Here is an 18368-nt window from a genome sequence, read left to right as displayed (position 1 = left end):
ACAACCAAGCAGTCCAAAGCCCAAAGAATCTTCATTTACAATCACATTTCACAGAGAAAACCAGCAAATCCCGACATTCTCTCCTCGAAAAATGACTGAAATGATTCATCGAATATCAAGGCTGCTCAGTTCTTTAACAACCCAGAATCCAGTGAGATCAAATGAACAAGGCTGCAACTGTTGACATTTCACCAAGAAGTAACTACAGTATGTTTGGTTAATGACTTCACTTAAAAAAGGTTTTCCAACTAAGCTACATGTAAATACTTATATTACTTATATACCTAGAGTAAATATTACATTTCATTATTTATATTTTTAAAGTAACAGAATCCACAGCAGCTATGAAATTATTATACAACACCTGAAACCAGGTAGATTTTTTTTTGGTGTAGACTCTACCATCTGTGTTTATTTGGAGGAAACACAACAACACATAGTTTTGAGATTATATGTATTTTTATTAACCCAAAGTAATCAGCAACAGTTACAAGTGTTTACTCAACGTCTGTTTTAATAATCAAAGACCCTCTCACACACAAAGACACACGCCGACAGTGTCCTCAGGCATAGTACTGAAGGTTGGCCTTCTTCTTGGCTTGGACCTCCAGGATTCCCTCCATGTAATCTTCATGGTTCAGCTCTGTGGCCCCGCGGCGCAGTGCGATCATACCGGCCTCCACGCACACAGCTTTGCACTGGGCGCCGTTGAAGTCGTCGGTGCAGCGAGCCAGCTCCTCGTAGTTGACGTCAGGACTGACGTTCATCTTGCGGGAGTGAATCTGCATGATGCGAGCTCTGGCCTCTTCGTTGGGCATGGGGAACTCGATCTTTCTGTCAAGACGGCCTGAACGGAGCAGCGCGGGGTCCAGGATGTCCACTCTGTTGGTGGCAGCAATCACCTGAAAAACATTTAATGTATGTAGTTATACTGCAATCATCATGTTGTAGAGCAGTGAGTTAAAGGCAGGAAAGCTGGTGCTTAACTCCTTGAACATCCAGAACAAATTTCTCTTATGTAATGTCACGTTATTAACAAGGGTCTGTAAATCTGGATAGATCATTTGGTATTTTGCACAGGTGTAGGAACAATATATGTCGACCAAAGTCAGATGCAAAATGTCACTAGTGCCAAACACACAACAGCTGCTGTTCTTTTACACAACTTCAGATATTTTGTCTGAGTTTACAGAGTCGTTACAATACAGAAATATTGTTTAATCTTTTTAAATGGGACAGAGATGACGTAATGTATGATGAGATTTAATATGTTGTGGGTCTTTATTACCCCAAACCTTCACACAGCTTTCAAGTTGTATTTCACATGTTGTCTGAATGTACACTGCAGAGCGATGACTGAGGATGTTAAAAGGTGTTTTGTATCTTTACCTTGACCTGCATGTTGGGCTGGAATCCGTCCAGCTGGTTGAGCAGCTCCAGCATGGTCCTCTGCACCTCTCTGTCTCCTGCCTTTTCACTGTCGAATCGCTTGGTTCCAATGGCATCCAGCTCATCGATGAAGATGATGGATGGGGCTTTCTCTTTGGCCAGGGCGAAGGCGTCTCTCACCAGCTTGGCTCCATCACCAATGAACATTTGGACCAGCTGTGGACCGGCCAGCTTCAGGAAGGTGGCCTTGGTCTGAGCAGCGCAGGCCCTGGCCAGGAGGGTCTTCCCTGTGCCGGGTGGTCCGTACATCAGGACCCCTTTGGGTGGCTGAATGCCCAGGTTCTCAAACTTCTCCTTGTGGTTCATGGGCAGGACGATGGCCTCCACCAGCTCCTGGATCTGCTTGTCAAGCCCTCCAATGTCGCTGTACTGCTCGGTGGGGCGCTCGTCCACCTCCATGGCCTTGACTCTGGAGTCGTACTCGGTGGGTAAGGTCTCCAGGATCAGGTACGAGTCCTTGTTGACACCCACCAGGTCTCCGGGCTTCAGCTTCTCGGCGTCCACCAGCCCGATAACGGGCAGGAAGTAGGTCTGTCGAGTGGACGTCTTAATGACTGCGCACTTTCCTTTTCTCTGGGAGTCCAGATCCACGTTAGCCCCGTCCTCCTCCTGGTCGTTGGGGTCCACATCCAGCAGCTCGATCACGTTAGACACAAGGTACGGCAGGGTTTTGTTCACCTTTATCTTCTCCGTGTTTTCCTTGATTTTATCCTTCATAGCCTGCAGCTCGTGAGTCACCCTCAGCACCTCGCTCTTCATAATCTTTATCTCGCTGTCGAGGAGACGAGTTCGCTGAACTATCTCCTCTGTGGACATTTTTAAGACTTCTTCGCCGATTCCATCCTCCACTTCGTCCCAAACTGATTTGTCACTCAGCGACGCCATCTTTGCTCTGTCTGCGGGTGAACTGTGACACGGCGGAAGTAAAAGAGCTATTTCCGGAAGTAACTGACGCTGCTCGTGAGCGCCGAAGCAGCACAAGACCGGGGATGAAACGGACTTGAGTTATTCTGTTCGTGTGCTGACTTTAACTGTGTGAGTGTGAAGGTAAGACCCCAGGCAGTTAATTATGGTGCACTGGTAAATGTTTAAGTCGTTTGCAACCCGTTTTAGCACACCAAGTCAGTGCTTTCACTGTGGCTGCAACGCCTGTGACGTTAGGTTATGGCTACATGTTGGTTAGCATAGTGTTGCTAACATTAGCTCTGCGGCTAACTTCAGTTAGCCAGTCTGTTGATATGTCACATTTTGGAGTCTGTGGAGACATCCAACTGGAAGCTTACTTGGGCGTCGATGAATTTGTCACCCGTATCTTGCACTAAACTTATTATTGGGCATGTAAGGCATTGGGACCGAATGAGCGAACAAGCTAAATTGGGGTTAATTCACGTTAAAGCTAAATGCGGTTAATGTGTTGGCGCCACCGTTGCAGCTGCACTGATTCAGCTTCATGTCATTTGCAAATCCCCAAGTCAGCTTTGATGATGACAAGTGACGAGTGATAACATGTTTCTCTGTGTTAACCTTGGTTTTACCCACCTCTTCAGGTAGGACATATCTGCCAGAGAGAAGAATCCAGAAGGGAGTGTTTCTTCAAATTCCAGTCCTCTGTGGTTGTTGGTGTTTTCTGCTGCATTATTGACCCTAGACGGACAGCTTTGTGGCACCTGCTGTGTAAAGTGCTCCAGTCTGTGTTACTTCCTGCTCCTGAGTGGCAGTAAGCTAACGTGAGGAGCTAACAAGATGGACCAAAACAACAGTATACCTGCCTTCCAGGGACTGGCCTCCCCTCAGGTAACAAAGATTTAAGTTATTTTATGGCTAAGGCGTATTATTTGAAAATTAATATGCTTTGTCAACAGCACAAGATCCCAACACACTCTCAACACGGTCAGGTTTATCACATCCCACTCGTAGCTCACTTTAGCTGCCTGGAATACACACACATGTGGAGGTTTCTATGTAGCAACTTGATTGTGCTCCACTTAAGCTCCCATCCTGCAGCTTCAGCATTGTGGTGGCTTGTTTGTCATTTATATTAATTGACAATATTTACAGCCAGTAGTGGAGGAAGTGTGATGCTCCTATAGCCCGGTGAAGTGGGTTTAGAGAGTCACTAGAGATCCAACAGTTGTGTCGTGTCATGCCACATTCAGGATCATTATTAAAGGGAGCTAGGCAGTAGCATGGCAGCATTTTGAACCTTCAAAATCAACCACTAGCCCATTGGTGGTTAGATTTTCATTTATGTAAAGTTGTGAGGCAGAGTGGAAATCATTTTGTCAATGTTGCATTACCATTTGTCAGTTTCATTTGCGCCTAATATGACTTTTCTGCTCAAACTGAAACTTGATTTTTATGGCGCTGTCCTTGTTCAGGGTGCCATGACCCCAGGCATGCCAATATTCAGTCCCATGATGCCGTATGGCTCAGGCCTGACACCCCAGCCTGTCCAGAACACCAACAGTTTGTCTATACTGGAGGAACAGCAAAGGCAACAACAGCAGGCACAGCAACAACAGGCACAGCAGGCTAACTCAGGTAAAACATACGCTGCTTTTTATCTTCCTCTCTGTCATTTTCTCAGCATTATGCGGTGAGATCATAATCACATCTCTCCAGTACTGGTGTCTTCCATTTTTATTCAGAGAAAATGAACTCAATATTATCATCCATGTCTTGACAATAGTAAATTGTTATCATCATTTTGTTCTGCAGGCCTTCCTGGAGCGTCAGGGCAGACGCCTCAGCTTTTCCATTCACAGACTGTGGCAGGCCCAACCACCACAGCACTGCCAGGGAATACCCCACTCTACAACAACACCCCACTGACCCCCATGACCCCCATCACACCGGCCACACCAGCCTCAGAGAGCTCTGGAATAGTACCACAGCTACAGTAGGTGTCATATTCAGTTTGAAGATGGTTAAAGTTTCTTTACAATTTATACAACATGTAGTCATCTCTGGAAATTGTTCTGGTAATACACACACTAAATCCTACACATTGGACCTAGATTAAACTAAGTTTTGAGCTACTGGCTGAATAGTTTTCCCGAATGTTTCTTTCTCAGTTAACTTCTATTTGCTTCTCTGCTTTCCTTATTATTAGAAACATAGTGTCTACTGTTAATCTGGGCTGCAAACTGGACTTGAAGACCATTGCTCTGAGAGCCAGGAATGCAGAATACAACCCAAAGGTGAGACTGCCCTACGTTATTGATCCACTCTTTGTTGCTCTACAGCTCAAGAATGTGATGCAAGAAAAATTGTGGTTTATTTCAACCTAGTGCATTTTCCAAGATGTCACTGTTGCGACTCTATGGGTTATGCTACCTTTACACTTGCCATCTCCATTGTGGAAATTTGGGGAAGCACTGTTGGCTGCCATAATATTACTGTTCCTTCTATTTCTTGTAGCGTTTTGCTGCGGTCATCATGAGAATACGAGAACCTAGGACCACTGCTCTCATCTTCAGCTCAGGAAAGATGGTCTGCACTGGAGCCAAGAGGTCAGGATATAGTTTTATTGACCTTTCATGTGCTGGAGTTCAGCAAATGAAGGCAGTTTCGTTGGTGTAGGAGGGATGCAGCTATGCCCTGACTTTCAATAAAATGTTCTCAACTTTTATGTCTATTACCTCATCCCCTTGGCTCTTCTCAATTTTCTTCTGCTTTTTCTTTAATTTGCCTCTCATTGACTTTCCTTCTCTCTAGTGAGGAGCAGTCAAGGTTAGCCGCAAGAAAATACGCTCGCGTGGTGCAGAAGCTCGGTTTTCCTGCCAAGTTTCTGGACTTCAAGATTCAGAACATGGTGGGAAGCTGCGATGTGAAGTTCCCTATTCGGCTGGAGGGATTAGTCCTCACACATCAACAGTTTAGCAGGTAACTTGTGTTTGTTCCATGTCTTGCGTTGTCATTCGTTTCCACCGTTTTCAAAAAATTCCCATCGACATTTCAGCAACAGGCCATAAAAATTGCTTGCATTGTGTTATTTTTAATAGTTAATTATAGTCAGTTATATAATTCTTAGACAGAACAGGTCAGGTCAGACTTTTAAGAAACCAGAATTGGCAAAGAAAATGGCAATCGGTACATTTGTTAACTGTCAACAGCTGGAGCTGACGGCAGTCTTAAGTGGCTCTAATTAAGTGCTACAATTAAACTATGGATCTGTTTATCCTCAGCAAATCAAATACGCTCAAATATAGATTATTTTCAACTTGACTGGTGCAGGTGGCTTGACTCATTTTAATGTTTGAACTAATACTTCAGATGTCTAATAAGATGCGGCTTGTCTGTTACAGCTATGAACCAGAGCTGTTTCCAGGACTGATTTACCGAATGATCAAACCCAGAATTGTCCTGCTCATCTTTGTTTCTGGGAAAGTTGTGCTCACAGGTAAAACCCGTAAAACGACTTCACTTCACTCTGTCCTAATCCCATACATATAGGAGAAGAAGTGGATGTTGGTTAATTTGATTGAGCTTTTCATGGTTGTAATTTCTTGTTTCTTATCGGCCATGCTGATGTGCCGGTCAAACCCTTCACACATCCAACCTGAGAACCTGGAAATCAATACACTTTTATTGTTATGTGCTCTATCCACTTGAACTCATTGTTGTAAATGAAATCTGTTTTGTTTTTAAGGTGCCAAGGTGAGAGCAGAGATCTACGAAGCATTTGAAAACATCTACCCCATCCTGAAAGGCTTCCGCAAGACAACGTAGAGCCTGCAGGTCTTTCAATCTCTTTTTACTGTTTTTTTTTTTTTTGTAATCACATGAAGCGTCATCTATGTTGACTTCTACAAATGGACTGTTATAAGGGCTTTTGTGCAGGGATGGGAATTGTCTTTTTCCCCCTCTCTTCAGTGTTCCAGTTTTGTTTTTGTTTTTTTTAAAGAAAAATAGGATTTTAACAGTTTTTTGTTGCCACGTTCTGTGAGGAAATATTTTACACCCAGACATCTCTGTTTGTCGGGAATATTTCTGTTTTTGCCCATTTATTTTTTTTCATGTAGACACATCCCTGAACATCCCTTTTGTACATAAGACTGTAAAGAAATGTAAAATATCGCGGACTAGAAAAGAAGCAGTCTGACTTCAGGCTGTTTCGGTGTTTTTATTTTAAAGTGTTTTAAATATTTTTGTACATTGCATTTTTATTAATCATCTGCTTGATCCCCAAGTTGTATCAAGACAAGTTCAAGTTTGTCAGCCCCACATTCCTGTGGACAGTGTTTGAAAGACTGTTTCTGCCAGACCAAATCGGTCTGCTATTGAGCATTTTTACCTTCAACATTCAGATTTATTGGATCTTGGTTCAGTTTAGCCTTAATTTGAAAAATGCTAGTTGTGGATTTCCGAGCTTTTGACGTGAGACAGATGTATTACAGTTCAGTCTGTTTAGCAGTAATTAAAGTTGGATCCTCTTAAATTTTGAATTGACTGTTAGATTAAATTGATCCATGTCCTGCTGCTGAAGTTGTCATCTAGTTGTTGGTTGGTTAGTTATTCAAAGTTTGTGTCACTTGGTTTGGGTTTCTGATACACTTACTTACTACACGTACTTATAAATCAACAAGAACCACAATGTGAAGAAATGACAGTATTGGTTGATTCTGTTGCTGCATCTTAAAGTCACATCCACTAGCACTAAATGACAACATGATGGTAGATAAACTCTGCACCATGTTGCCATGTTTATGTTATGTTTTAAAGTTTTGCTATCAACTTTTAGGCCATTTAAAACTATATTTAAACGTTTTCTTTTGAAGAATTATTTTTGAGTGTAGGGACACTGTCCTGTCCTGGTTGTCCACACGGTTTGTTTGGCCACGCCAAAAACAAGTTTAAATTTTGGGCACTTCTTGGTGTGCTTGTGCATCAGAGGAAACTTTCATCTGTGTTTGTCTGCCGGCTGACATCTGTATCAAGTACAGAAGACATGAGTGATAGAAACTAATATGAAGTACTGAATACTTTTGGCTGTGAATCTGGGCTCAGCAGAAGGCGACCAGGAAGCCCTGCCACGCCAAAATGCAATTCTTCTGAAATTGTTTATGTGCTGCAATGTGCATTAATAAAAATGTACAAACCGGCTCTTTTGTTGAAGTTGTTTCTTTGAATACAACAACATGTTGTTGTCCAGTAAAACCAGCGTGAGTACACAATTTTTGTTTGATGACAAAGCAAGAGTTTAAAAAGGACCCGAAAATAAAAAATGCCCTTATCTGCTTCACTTTTGAGGAGCGGAGTCCCAACACTGTGTTAACTGATATACTGGATGCACTGTATATAGATTTAAGAAAGGCCGAAGACGGTTTTGATTCTATACAATCTCATTCACTATAAACATGTTAACACCACTTCTTTTGCTGTATGAAAAGTAACAAACTCTTAAAGTAACATTATGTAGAAAATTGGTAACTGGTGTGATGTGGCGCTCCCACAGTTTCTGAAAATCACAGGTTCCTGTAACAATATTATAAGTAATTTACGATGAGTTAAGTAGATAGCAGCAGCTAAATGTAGCGGTTACTGTAGCAACAATCTGTCCATCAGTAAACTCTGTAGATCACTGAGAGTTGAGGCAGAGCAGCTGGAGGAAGGAAAACAGAAAACATCCTCTGTGACAGGCACCATTCACCCCATTACAAATCATGAACTATCATGATTTTGAAGCTGTTATTTTAAAGTAACATAACTACAGAATGTTTCTTTAATGTTTTGCTAAATCATTGAAAACCTGGTAGTTCACATGGGAAGGTATCCTGTCCATATAGCACACATCTGATTTTTCTGTGATGTATGTCACCATGAACTTAATTCACACCAATCAAGATAACATAAGATTTCATCATTTTAGAACCTGCACAGTTTAACATGGTCTTTATAAGAATTTACACATAGCTGTGTTGTGTTATACATTGGCCACAAAAATCTGCAGGAAATCAGAAGAACATTTTTTCTGTTTTGTTAAAAAACTTTATTGTGTGATGATAAGGCACAAGTCATATTATCTGTTAGACTTACTGTAGTACACAGCATTGATGATGTACAAACCCACAACAGATGCATTCTTCTTAGCATACAGAATTTTGAGGATCATAAAAAAAAGGTGTGGAGGTGGGAGGATGTTACAGATTTAAAAACTCTTCTTCCACTTCGATGGTCTCAGATGGAGTTTAAACTGAATTTCACACTGATGATCTCTCACATACAAGAGCAGCAGATGATGTCCAGCCCACTAAATGGGGAGTGACATCACTACAACTGTGATTTAATCCAGTGGGAGTAAAAAACAGTTTTCCCATCGCTGAGTCTTTTCACATTCATCACTGTCCTAAACTGTCTCCAGCAGACATACACACTATGTGGGTTTAATCTGTGCGTGTTGTTCTGAGCCGAAGTCCTGCTTCCAAATGAACTCGGGGCAGTACTTGTCGCCATGGTTACAGCTGTCAGAGCATGCGTAGACAGCCAGCGTCCCCCAGTCGATACTGGCTCCCGTCGAGTCCACACACAGACTGTTTAACAGCTGGGGCATTACCTTAAGACACACAGACATGATTATTACATGAATTTGGCTTGCTTTCCCCATCAACAACCTGAATACACAACTTATACACATGGCACACAAGAACATGTTGCCATTCAAGACTGTTGCGAGTGAAAAAAAAACAAGGGGAAAAGGAACAAACAGCAGTGAGAAGAAATAATATAGACCTAGGTTTGTCTTTAAAAGGTCAGATTATAGCCAGTGACTACCTGAAACTCAAAGATCCTGTTGGCACCACAGGTGCATGGTGGGATGTCCTGATCAGATGGGATGTGCTGAGAAGAAACCCACAACGGAGAGCCCCCTCGACTGTAACGCACCACCTGAACATGACAAAAACATGATGAGCAAAACAGAAATCGCATTCATATAAGCCCTTTTCCATATTTTCCTGTTTTTGTTTCACCTGGTGTGGTTCTGGTGCGATCTTCTTTTTAAACTTTTGGAATACTTTGTTGTCTTCAGTCTCATGCATAGCCATCTCTTCCAGGTCCGTCTCTGCCAGGGCTGAAAAGAGGAAACACAGTCAGGATGTGAAGGAAAACATTTCATAAATTCTTTTCTTTGAATACACGCGACCAGTTGTTGGACATCTTACTGTCCGCTAAGGAGGGACAATCCACACCCCCCTGCTCTTCTTCTTCCTCTTCAGCCTCCTTTGTGTCCGTCTCTTCCTCCTTGTCTTCCTCCTCTTCCTCAGGCTCAGTGAGCAGCTCAGACTCGGGGAGGAGGAAGGGAGATTTTGTGACAGCTGACGCTTCTACACAGAGGGACAAAAGACAGAACGCAGACATTACGCTTTCCTGGTGGCAGGAACTGACAGAATCTCTGCTGCTTCTAAACTCTAGCGGTGACAAAAAAAAAATCAACGCATGACACACACCTTGGCTGCAACATTCCTTCTTGTGAGCGTGTTTCCAGTGGAGGGTCTGGTGGTGTTTTCCACAGTAGCTTACAGAGTGACAGCGGGAGCAGGCTTTGCTGCCGGGGCAACCGCACACCCAACATAGTTTAACTCCAGAGACGGACAACACGCTCTGGTCCGAATCAGACTCACTGGGGGGTTCATCCTCTGAGAAAAAACATCACAAGTTAGTAAATCTTTACAACTGTATCGTCTCAATACTTATATCAGTTCTTTAACATCTAGACAAACTGATAAATGATGACTTTCAACTAAATTCTGCTTTACTTGTGCGGCACTTAATAGTATGAGGTGATGAATGGTTATATTTGACCGACATCCTGGCAAAATACACAAACCTGATGGAGGGCTGAAGGGGTAGAACTCATTCCTCCGAGGGATCTGACTTCTAAAAACTGGAAGGACAGGAAGAGAAAACACAATCTGTCAGAGGGGATGTGGAGAAAAGGGGGAGATAAAATAAAGCAAAGACTGGAAGGAAGATTTTAAGAGAGGTGTCCGATATTCTCTCCTGTGACAAAAAACACTAAAGCAACAATAATGGTGACCTTTCACACAACGGCTGTCGTTGCATGTGTAGCACTCGCGGGTTTTGCAGCAGAACACAAAGAGTGTTCGGTGGAAACTTCTGTCCTGGCCAGAAATAGGTGCATAGACCTGAAAGGAGGATAAAAGAAGTTGAGTGAACAGTAATAAATAGTAAGTAATAACAGGAATAAAGCAGTTCAGCCAAGCAGAATGTAAAGCCAGGCTGTCACACTGAGACACACCTTATGTTAATGTTATAATGAAAACCTCACATCTATAAAGGATGAGGCTCAGGTGGGCTCGGCTACAAATCAAGTACTTGGCAGACAGACTGAAGACTTGGCAGTATTAAATCTATTCCACTACCTACTTTATCAGCACATTTACTCCCGAGATATCTACATACAGGGATGAGCTCTAGCAGCTGTCATTTACTGTTTTTAATTATTTATTATTAATCATCTATGAAGCAGCTCCAGTGTTTCCTCACTGGCAACCTTGTTTAAGTCAGGTTAAAGGTGCGCTCTGTAGTTTTGGGGAAGAAATTGTAATCAGAGGTTTGCTTTCTGCCTAAACAAACTAAATAAATTGGCAGGACCCTGCCCCTTCCTAGCTTCAAACTTGAGAACAGCTTGTTTATTCAGTTAAGGACAAAATAAATATTTCTGTCTTTGGTTTATTACCTCATTAATATTGTAAAAAACTGGGCTTCCTGAGCACCAGTGATGTTTATGCTGGAGGGTCTCTGAAGACTCTCCCTGCCTGCTCCGGGACACTGACCTGCAGGAGGAAGGCCATTGGCAGGCGGCAGATCTCACACGCCAGCTCGGGCAGCTCGGGCAGGCCTCTCTGGCTGAGCCACGCCGGTTTCCCCCCGACTTTACTGGGGAACTGCGGGGACAAGAGCCGCCACGGCTCCGCCTCCTCCAGGAAGCCCAGAACTACCTCCGCCGAGGACCTGCTCGTGTCGCCGGACATGTTGGAGAGCAGCTTGTCTGTCCGTCAGTCGTCCAGGCGGTGTGGGAGACTGTCAAGCAGAAGAAGTGAGAAGTCTCTCCATCACAAGCAACACATGAAACCAGGTGCGGTTTAGAAAAGGGTCCGTGTGGAAACACTGATGACCGGTGTTTGTTTCCGTATCACTCGTAGCTCTTCAGTGTAGAAATATGAAGGTAATATTTATACTTAAACACTAATTTAGATCATATGCGATGGGGGCAAACATGATGTTTAATCGCTTGCCTGAAAATCCAAGAACCATAAAATATGCACATATTTTTGAATGCCGTGTATTTTTCACTGTGTCCACTAGATGGCGCACATGTGCCATCAGTAGTCATTGGGGGAAAAACATAGACACAGACTGCAATTTGAAGTCAACAAATGAGTTAAGTTTTTATTATTTATTTTTCTTTTTATGCAGTATTTCAATGGTATGACACTTTATACTTCACTTCAGTGGGCAGTGCATAGTTTTGGAGAAGAAATTCAAACTCAGAATTTCAGTATTCACAATATTAATGAGGTAATAATACAAACTCAAATAATGATAACAACAACAACAACAACAACAACAACAACAACAACAACAACAACAATAATAATAATAATAATAATAATAATAATAATAACAACAACAACAACAACAACAACAATACAAAAAATCTTTATTATTTCCATAACCGAAGAATGAGCTTTTCTCAGAAGAAAGGAGGTCCTTAGAACACTGTTTAAAGCTGGAAAGGTGGCAGGGTCCGCCACATATGTGTTGTCCTTTGAGGTCAGTTTGTTTATTCAGTTTATTCAGTCGTGGAAAGATAGTTCGTTTGTTAAGTTTGTTTAGGCATTAATGAAAACAAAAAAATCAGTCAGTGAAGATCTTTCTCTTCAGATTAAAATTTCTTCCCAAAACAGCTTAGTGCACCTTTAAAATCAGATGATGTGACAGTTGTTGGGGTATGTACCAACCAACAGTGTATAGGTATAGGAAAATAGATTTTTATCCAGTCACGTCATTACATGTTACATTATAGAAGGTATAGGTCTATTGTGTTTCGTATGACTAAGCCTTCATTTAAAAATGTTTATTCTTATCTAATATTTTAATAAACGTTGCCTGTTCAACCCTGTGTCCAAGGCGGTTCCTTTATTTAAAAAAAAGATCTAGGCTATTTGAATATTCTATATAAAATATTTAGGCTTTTTTTTTAAGAAAAGTAGTCTGATAAGTAATGTATTACTCTACGGAGTCAGTAATACTGTAATGTAATATATTACCTTAAAATGAAGGTAACAATGAAAATGTTATGTATTGCATTTTAAAAGCAACTTGCCCAACACTGCAAGACAACCATGTTTTTTTGTTACATCTGGAGAACAACAGTTGTAGGTCAGAGCATCTCTGCAGCACAGCAAGAGTTCATTATGATGCTTAAATACTTTAAATTAGGAGAAAAAAAATGGTGAAAAGACAAAAAAATATTATTACTGTTATTATTACAGACTTGATCTCTCTCTCTCTCTCTCTCTCTCTCTCTCTCTCTCTCTCTCTCTCTCACACACACACACACACACACACACACACACACACACACACGCTGTGATGTCATCTGAAGGGGAGTTTGGGACGGGGCTGTTTGTCCATTCGATGATGACTGGCCGGACACAGTCTCCAAAAAACGGCTAACGTTAAAGGAATCCCCGCTCTTTTAATCGGACTTTGACTCGTATTTTAAATGAACCGTGGCTCTTAAAATGGACACAGGTTCGGTTCCGAGCTGTGAGCCGGTCGGCAGAAGTCCAAACTTCTGGTAATCTAACTATGGAAACTAAGAAGAAGTGGCGACAGCACAGAAGTCAGTTGACAACCCGCTCTGGAACGTTAGCCCGGCAGATAACGGAAGAATGGACGATGTGAAAACTGGACCAAACCGGGACTGAGTGTCCTGCCCGGGTCTCCGCCAGCTCCATGTCACCCTCCTCTCCGTGCCAGATGCCACAGCGGGGTGATGGAGGCTACAAGCCGGCACCGGTGTCCCCAGCTCCGCCTGTACCGCCGAGGAGGGTCCGGAGCAGGGACAGGAGCTCCGGCAGGACGCGGCGGGCCGGGGCCGGGGCCGGGGCAGGGTCAGCGGGAGCCGGGGCAGCGGAGAGGCGGGTGAAGTGTGTGCTGGTGGGGGACGGAGCCGTGGGGAAGACCAGCCTGGTGGTCAGCTACACCACCAACGGGTACCCCACAGAGTACGTCCCGACCGCGTTTGACAACTTCTCAGGTAAGAGATGGACCTCAGTTATGTAATCAATCAAATTACACATGTATTGATGATCAGGTGCGATCACAGACACTTGGACAGTTTGTTGTGAACTCTAACATAGATCTGTCTAAGTGACCCTGGGGTCCTTAAAGACAGCACAGCTGTGTATGACCTTAGTTTTCTGATAAATTGTACTATTTATAATTATATGTAGTTATTTATGACATTATAGTGGATTTCAACCAGCAACCACTTTGAAGTTGTGACAAGTAAATGTGTGATGTTTGACTTTTTTAATGGTGTAATCAAATATTCAGTTATCAAACATAACAGATTAGTATCCTGTGTCTTGACTGTGTGAACTTTAAAGAAGGTAAATATTTCCCATCAGGTGTCATCACACTGCCAAAAGAAAAGAATTGGCCATGTTATTTATGGTGTGTGTGTGTGTGTGTGTGTGTGTGTGTGTGTGTGTGTGTAGCGGTGGTATCAGTGGACGGGCAGCCAGTCAAACTACAACTCTGTGACACAGCTGGACAGGTCAGTGATCTCAACACACACAAACGCACACACACACACACACACACACACACACACACACACACACACACACACACACACACACACACACACACACACAGACATCAGGCAGCAGCGTTTCCTGTTGTATTTGTGTTTGAAACAATGCCTCAGAGAGAAGGAAGTGATGATGAGGGAACAATATTCTTTCTTTCTTTCTTTCTTTCTTTCATCCTTCCTTCCGTCTTTCTTTCTTTTTTCTTTCTTTCTTTCTTTCATTCATTCTTTCTTTCTTTCTTTCTTCTGCAGCTGTTTGTCTGGAATGAATGCAAGAAACATTGAGATTTAACTGGGTAGACACAGAGCATGACTGTTTAAACACACAAGATATAAACAGAATTTAACTGAATCAGAATGAAATATATCTTAGGGTTCAGACACTATAAGATTTGATCTTGAATCCTGATAAAACCCTCAGGATATACTGATCATGATGACTTTGTCTTAGCGGGACAGTCGTAATTCATGAATATCCTTGTTAACGTACAGTCCTGTATAAAATTCCTCATTGATTTTTAATTGTGTCTAGAGCGTCATTCCAAAACTCAAAGCTTCTCAGTTTGGCTGAACGCTCAGCTTGCCAGCTGAATCCCCTACAAAAAAATCTGTAATAATTAGAAACTAAAGAACGACTTGCAGGTGAGGTGCAGGAGGAAGGTTAGACCAACAACGTCTAATCTGCACTCCCATCTGTGACCACCATCCACCACTCGGTCTGCTGAGCACTTAGTAAATGTAAAGTTTGTTTCAGTTTTATTTTTAAGCATTTTTTGTTGATTTCATAGGTAATATCATGAACAATCAATTAATCGTGACTTGAAATGTTCAGATCATCGCATGCCTACACTCAGAAGTTGAGTCCCTACTGTTGCGAGGTAGCTGTTTCTCTGTATCAGTGTGTTTTCAGATATGAGGACAGATTGAATGGGAGGATCACAGGCAGAGGAAGGATAGAGTGGGAGATCAAGGGGAGAGACAGGAAGTTAGGGAGGAGGAAATGGAAATATCCTCCTAGTTAATTTTCTATCATGACAAACAAATCACTCAGTAACACCAGTAATCTTACTAGGTGTGACAGAACCGTCATGACGCAAGTCATCTGTTTTTTTTGTCCAAATACTCCTAAAAACATGATTGTGCTGGCTGGTAAATTGTTGCTTCATGCGTGAACACTGATAACTCTCTACGATATCTGTGGCGTGATCTCTCCTGACCTCCGCAGGATGAGTTTGACAAGCTGCGGCCTCTGTGTTACACGAGTGCAGATGTGTTCCTGCTGTGCTTCAGCGTCGTCAGCCCCGCCTCCTTCCAGAACGTTCCCGAGAAGTGGGTTCCAGAGATCCGGAGACACGCCCCCTTCGCTCCGCTCGTCCTCGTCGGGACGCAGTGTGACCTCCGAGGAGACGTCAAGGTGGAGGAAATATACTCACGATCATGCATGAAACCCTCCGTGTCCCGTGTCAGTGTTTGTAATTGTTAGACATTTGTGTCATCTTGTGTTGACTGGAAGCCTCAGTAGAGTTGCATGAAATCAAAGGGACTGTTTTTGGTTTTCAGTCTTCTTGACAATGAATCAAGAATTTCAGATAGAAGATCTACAAAAGCATATCAACACACATGTCGCCTCGTCCCTTTAGGTTCTCATTGACCTGGCTAAGTACCGGGAGCGACCGGTGGACCCAGCAGACGCCCGGGACTGTGCGATGGAGATCGGTGCTGTGGCCTACATGGAGTGCTCTTCACTGACCCAGAAGAATTTGAAAGAAGTGTTTGACACGGCCATACTGGCCAGCCTGCAGAGCTGCAGCTCCCACAAGCACCCGAGAGGGAAACAGAAGCACCGGAAGAAGCAGAGGCAGACGCCGGACAAGATGAAGAGTCTGTCCAAGTCGTGGTGGAAAAGGTACTGCTGCGTGGCGTAGAGCAGACCTGCAATCAGTTTGGGTCCGATTCTTATTCTCTGTTGACCTTCTCCTGGTCTGGATTCAGCTGGGTTTGGGTCCTGCCTGGACTCGCTTTGGGTTTGGGTTTCTCTCTATCTAATGGAGCCTGATGTTGAGCAGGACCTCGACTGGACTGTTGCTGGGAACCAAAGTAAGACTGTCATGGATCTAAAATGTTAAACTCTTTTGTCTTTGTTCCCAGAGGAGTTTTAGTCTTATTGTGAATGAGATTTACTACTGAACCCAGCCTTGGCTCTGCCGTGTCCCTTTTTTTTTTTTTTTTGCTTGACTCATGGCCTCCCTCCAGTATGAGCCCTCCTGCCTCTTATTGGAGTTGAAACTTTCGTGGGACTAACACAAGACCCTCCTCATGTCACGGTGGATGTGACAATGTTTTTAGGACTGGACTGGTCCAGATTTACACATGAACAGAAGCTTTGGTTCCTCTGTCTGTGTTCAACACATACATTGGAATAGGGTTAAGTCTGATGTTCTGATTTAAAAAGACAAACAAAAAAAACAACCCTTTATGTGGCCTTGTTAGATGGACTCAAGAGGAGCTTGACTCTCTACAGTCTTTGCTTGTTACTGCCAAAAACACAGTGATTTCCTAACTTCTAGCTTCTAACGTCTGTGTGGTTTCCAGCACTCATGATTAGATATTAAATCACTGGATATTATTTAACTATGAATTTATATCCATCCCGCAGAGCCTCAGTTTCATAACCGGGATCACTGTCGTTCTACAGAAAAAGAACACTTTATTAAGCAGCTCATAATTGCGGTGCAGCATATAAATCTAATCTGAAGCCTGGATCATAGTCAGCTTTAATTTTAGCCTTCGTCTGAACTATTTATGGAAGGTCTGGCTTGTTTTATTATTGTGGTGTTCTTCATGTCCTGGCGACTGTTTGGCCCAAAGTGGAGGCTCGTTCTTTAGGCTCTTATCATATACTGTTTGGTATTTTTTTCCACCATACAGGTACGAAACCATTCTTGCCTTTGTCAGAAAAAACACTTCCTGATTTCCTTCGCTTTAGCAATATTTCCAAAACGTGATTGGAACATGATACCTGCCACGTAGCTCAGTACGAGCAAAAGATTGTGAACAAAGGAGCAACTATCTGAATATACAAGTTGTGTCATTACTCAAGAAGACACAACACTCATGTAGGAGTAAAGTTTCCATCGGTAGCGGTCGGCTGTTCATCATCGTCTTCTATTCCACATCAGCACTGAAGGATTCTGCAGTCTGCGCTGTATTCAACATGATTTGGTTCAACAAAAATCTTTGTACTGTGGCGGTGGATTGCAGTCTGGCACTTGACCTTAATCTGGCAGGAGCACATTTAGTAATTTCAGTGTTTTTCTCCTCTTCATCACGACCACAAGCCAAAAACTTTGCTCAGTTTAGACACTAAGTGACTTCTTACTGGTTCGAGACACGCAAATACTACATTGGTTTCAGAAATTTGTACTGCTTGACGTGTGCTTGATTTATCTTCCCGGGCGCTTCAACAGCCTTACATGTGAGTGCTCTGCATGTGTTTAGATTTAAAAAAATTTCATTTGTTTTGGTTGGTTCCTGAGAAAAATAACTCAGAACAAAGTGAAAAACAAAAACAAAGCTGAGTTAGTCCATGAGCTTTCAGTGCAACTGTGTATCTAAGACTGTGAAGTTTGACTTGTGTACATATTTAGTGAAATCTATTCTCAGTAGTTATGACCCATCATCACAGTTTGTTTCATTATGTTCTTTGTTCCTTTTACCCAAAATATGATCTTCTGCTTCATTACATCGGTAACAGCTCATCGTGTTCATCATTCTGCCTCTGAGGCCTGTTTTCTCTCCAGTAGATTAAGTTTTGCATGTTTGTAAAGCAGAAATAAAAAGAGGAACTATCACGCAAACTGTGTGGCTGTCAAACACTTAACTGCCACTAAAACAAGAACAGACCCAGTCATTTACAAGTACTTTGCTGCAGAGCATCTGAGATCATCTTTTCTATGTGAGTCTCTGTAGCAGAGAAGAGAAAGGGTGCGACCGCCGTGCAGTCTGCCGTTATTTACTGCATATACGATGTAATTATTCATATTGATCAGACATGAGCACATGAAGTGATTTT

At 42.6% G+C, this 18368-nt stretch overlaps 4 protein-coding genes across 6 annotated transcripts; 2 read left to right on the top strand and 2 right to left on the bottom strand.

The window, feature by feature from the left end:
- Positions 1–437: 437 nt before the first annotated feature.
- psmc3 (proteasome 26S subunit, ATPase 3) lies at positions 438–2378 on the bottom strand. Its single transcript, XM_037095062.1, has 2 exons — positions 1390–2378; positions 438–902 (listed from the first exon to the last, which is right to left on the bottom strand). Exons 1-2 carry the CDS (start codon positions 2332–2334, stop codon positions 564–566), a joined length of 1284 nt encoding a protein of 427 aa, XP_036950957.1. The 5' UTR covers positions 2335–2378; the 3' UTR covers positions 438–563.
- On the top strand, positions 2356–7554 carry LOC119017904 (TATA box binding protein). Of its 2 annotated transcripts, none has more exons than XM_037095063.1 (9): positions 2356–2496; positions 2997–3243; positions 3828–3990; positions 4168–4348; positions 4562–4649; positions 4870–4961; positions 5167–5334; positions 5757–5851; positions 6101–7554. In XM_037095063.1, exons 2-9 carry the CDS (start codon positions 3193–3195, stop codon positions 6178–6180), a joined length of 918 nt encoding a protein of 305 aa, XP_036950958.1. In that variant the 5' UTR covers positions 2356–2496; positions 2997–3192; the 3' UTR covers positions 6181–7554. The 2 variants fall into 2 exon arrangements, with proteins under 2 accessions (XP_036950958.1, XP_036950959.1); XM_037095064.1 differs by having other exon boundaries at positions 2366–2484; positions 6101–6180.
- Positions 7555–8416: 862 nt separating this feature from the next.
- On the bottom strand, positions 8417–11582 carry pdcd2 (programmed cell death 2). Of its 2 annotated transcripts, none has more exons than XM_037096805.1 (8): positions 11247–11582; positions 10487–10595; positions 10277–10333; positions 9897–10085; positions 9639–9773; positions 9420–9520; positions 9223–9336; positions 8417–9004 (listed from the first exon to the last, which is right to left on the bottom strand). In XM_037096805.1, the coding sequence occupies exons 1-8, from the start codon at positions 11442–11444 to the stop codon at positions 8825–8827; spliced, it is 1083 nt and encodes a 360-aa protein (XP_036952700.1). In that variant the 5' UTR covers positions 11445–11582; the 3' UTR covers positions 8417–8824. The 2 variants fall into 2 exon arrangements, with proteins under 2 accessions (XP_036952700.1, XP_036952699.1); XM_037096804.1 differs by having other exon boundaries at positions 9612–9773; positions 11247–11581.
- A 1482-nt stretch (positions 11583–13064) lies between these two features.
- Positions 13065–18153, top strand: rhoua (ras homolog family member Ua). The gene is made up of 4 exons (XM_037095466.1): positions 13065–13738; positions 14202–14260; positions 15522–15710; positions 15937–18153. The coding sequence occupies exons 1-4, from the start codon at positions 13435–13437 to the stop codon at positions 16219–16221; spliced, it is 837 nt and encodes a 278-aa protein (XP_036951361.1). The 5' UTR covers positions 13065–13434; the 3' UTR covers positions 16222–18153.
- Positions 18154–18368: the final 215 nt, after the last annotated feature.

This window comes from Acanthopagrus latus, chromosome 4 (assembly GCF_904848185.1).
Source record: "Acanthopagrus latus isolate v.2019 chromosome 4, fAcaLat1.1, whole genome shotgun sequence".
Classification (NCBI taxonomy): domain Eukaryota; kingdom Metazoa; phylum Chordata; class Actinopteri; order Spariformes; family Sparidae; genus Acanthopagrus; species Acanthopagrus latus.
This window is presented reverse-complemented; position numbering and strand designations above follow the sequence as displayed.

What these genes read in the sequence shown, in the direction of transcription:
- psmc3 (XM_037095062.1), bottom strand. Translation starts at nt 2,334, where the DNA reads ATGGCGTCGCTGAGTGACAAATCAGTTTGGGACGAAGTGGAGGATGGA. An exon ending in AGCCCAACATGCAGGTCAAG is followed by an intron (nt 903 to 1,389) that starts GTAAAGATACAA and finishes AATGTTTTTCAG; the next exon opens with GTGATTGCTGCCACCAACAG.
- LOC119017904 (XM_037095063.1), top strand. Translation starts at nt 3,193, where the DNA reads ATGGACCAAAACAACAGTATACCTGCCTTCCAGGGACTGGCCTCCCCT. An exon ending in ATGCAGAATACAACCCAAAG is followed by an intron (nt 4,650 to 4,869) that starts GTGAGACTGCCC and finishes TATTTCTTGTAG; the next exon opens with CGTTTTGCTGCGGTCATCAT. An exon ending in ACACATCAACAGTTTAGCAG is followed by an intron (nt 5,335 to 5,756) that starts GTAACTTGTGTT and finishes TGTCTGTTACAG; the next exon opens with CTATGAACCAGAGCTGTTTC.
- rhoua (XM_037095466.1), top strand. Translation starts at nt 13,435, where the DNA reads ATGTCACCCTCCTCTCCGTGCCAGATGCCACAGCGGGGTGATGGAGGC. An exon ending in CGCGTTTGACAACTTCTCAG is followed by an intron (nt 13,739 to 14,201) that starts GTAAGAGATGGA and finishes GTGTGTGTGTAG; the next exon opens with CGGTGGTATCAGTGGACGGG. An exon ending in TCTGTGACACAGCTGGACAG is followed by an intron (nt 14,261 to 15,521) that starts GTCAGTGATCTC and finishes TGACCTCCGCAG; the next exon opens with GATGAGTTTGACAAGCTGCG.
- pdcd2 (XM_037096804.1), bottom strand. Translation starts at nt 11,444, where the DNA reads ATGTCCGGCGACACGAGCAGGTCCTCGGCGGAGGTAGTTCTGGGCTTC. An exon ending in GAAGGAATGTTGCAGCCAAG is followed by an intron (nt 9,774 to 9,896) that starts GTGTGTGTCATG and finishes CCCTCTGTGTAG; the next exon opens with AAGCGTCAGCTGTCACAAAA. An exon ending in TTGTCCCTCCTTAGCGGACA is followed by an intron (nt 9,521 to 9,611) that starts GTAAGATGTCCA and finishes TCCTCTTTTCAG; the next exon opens with CCCTGGCAGAGACGGACCTG.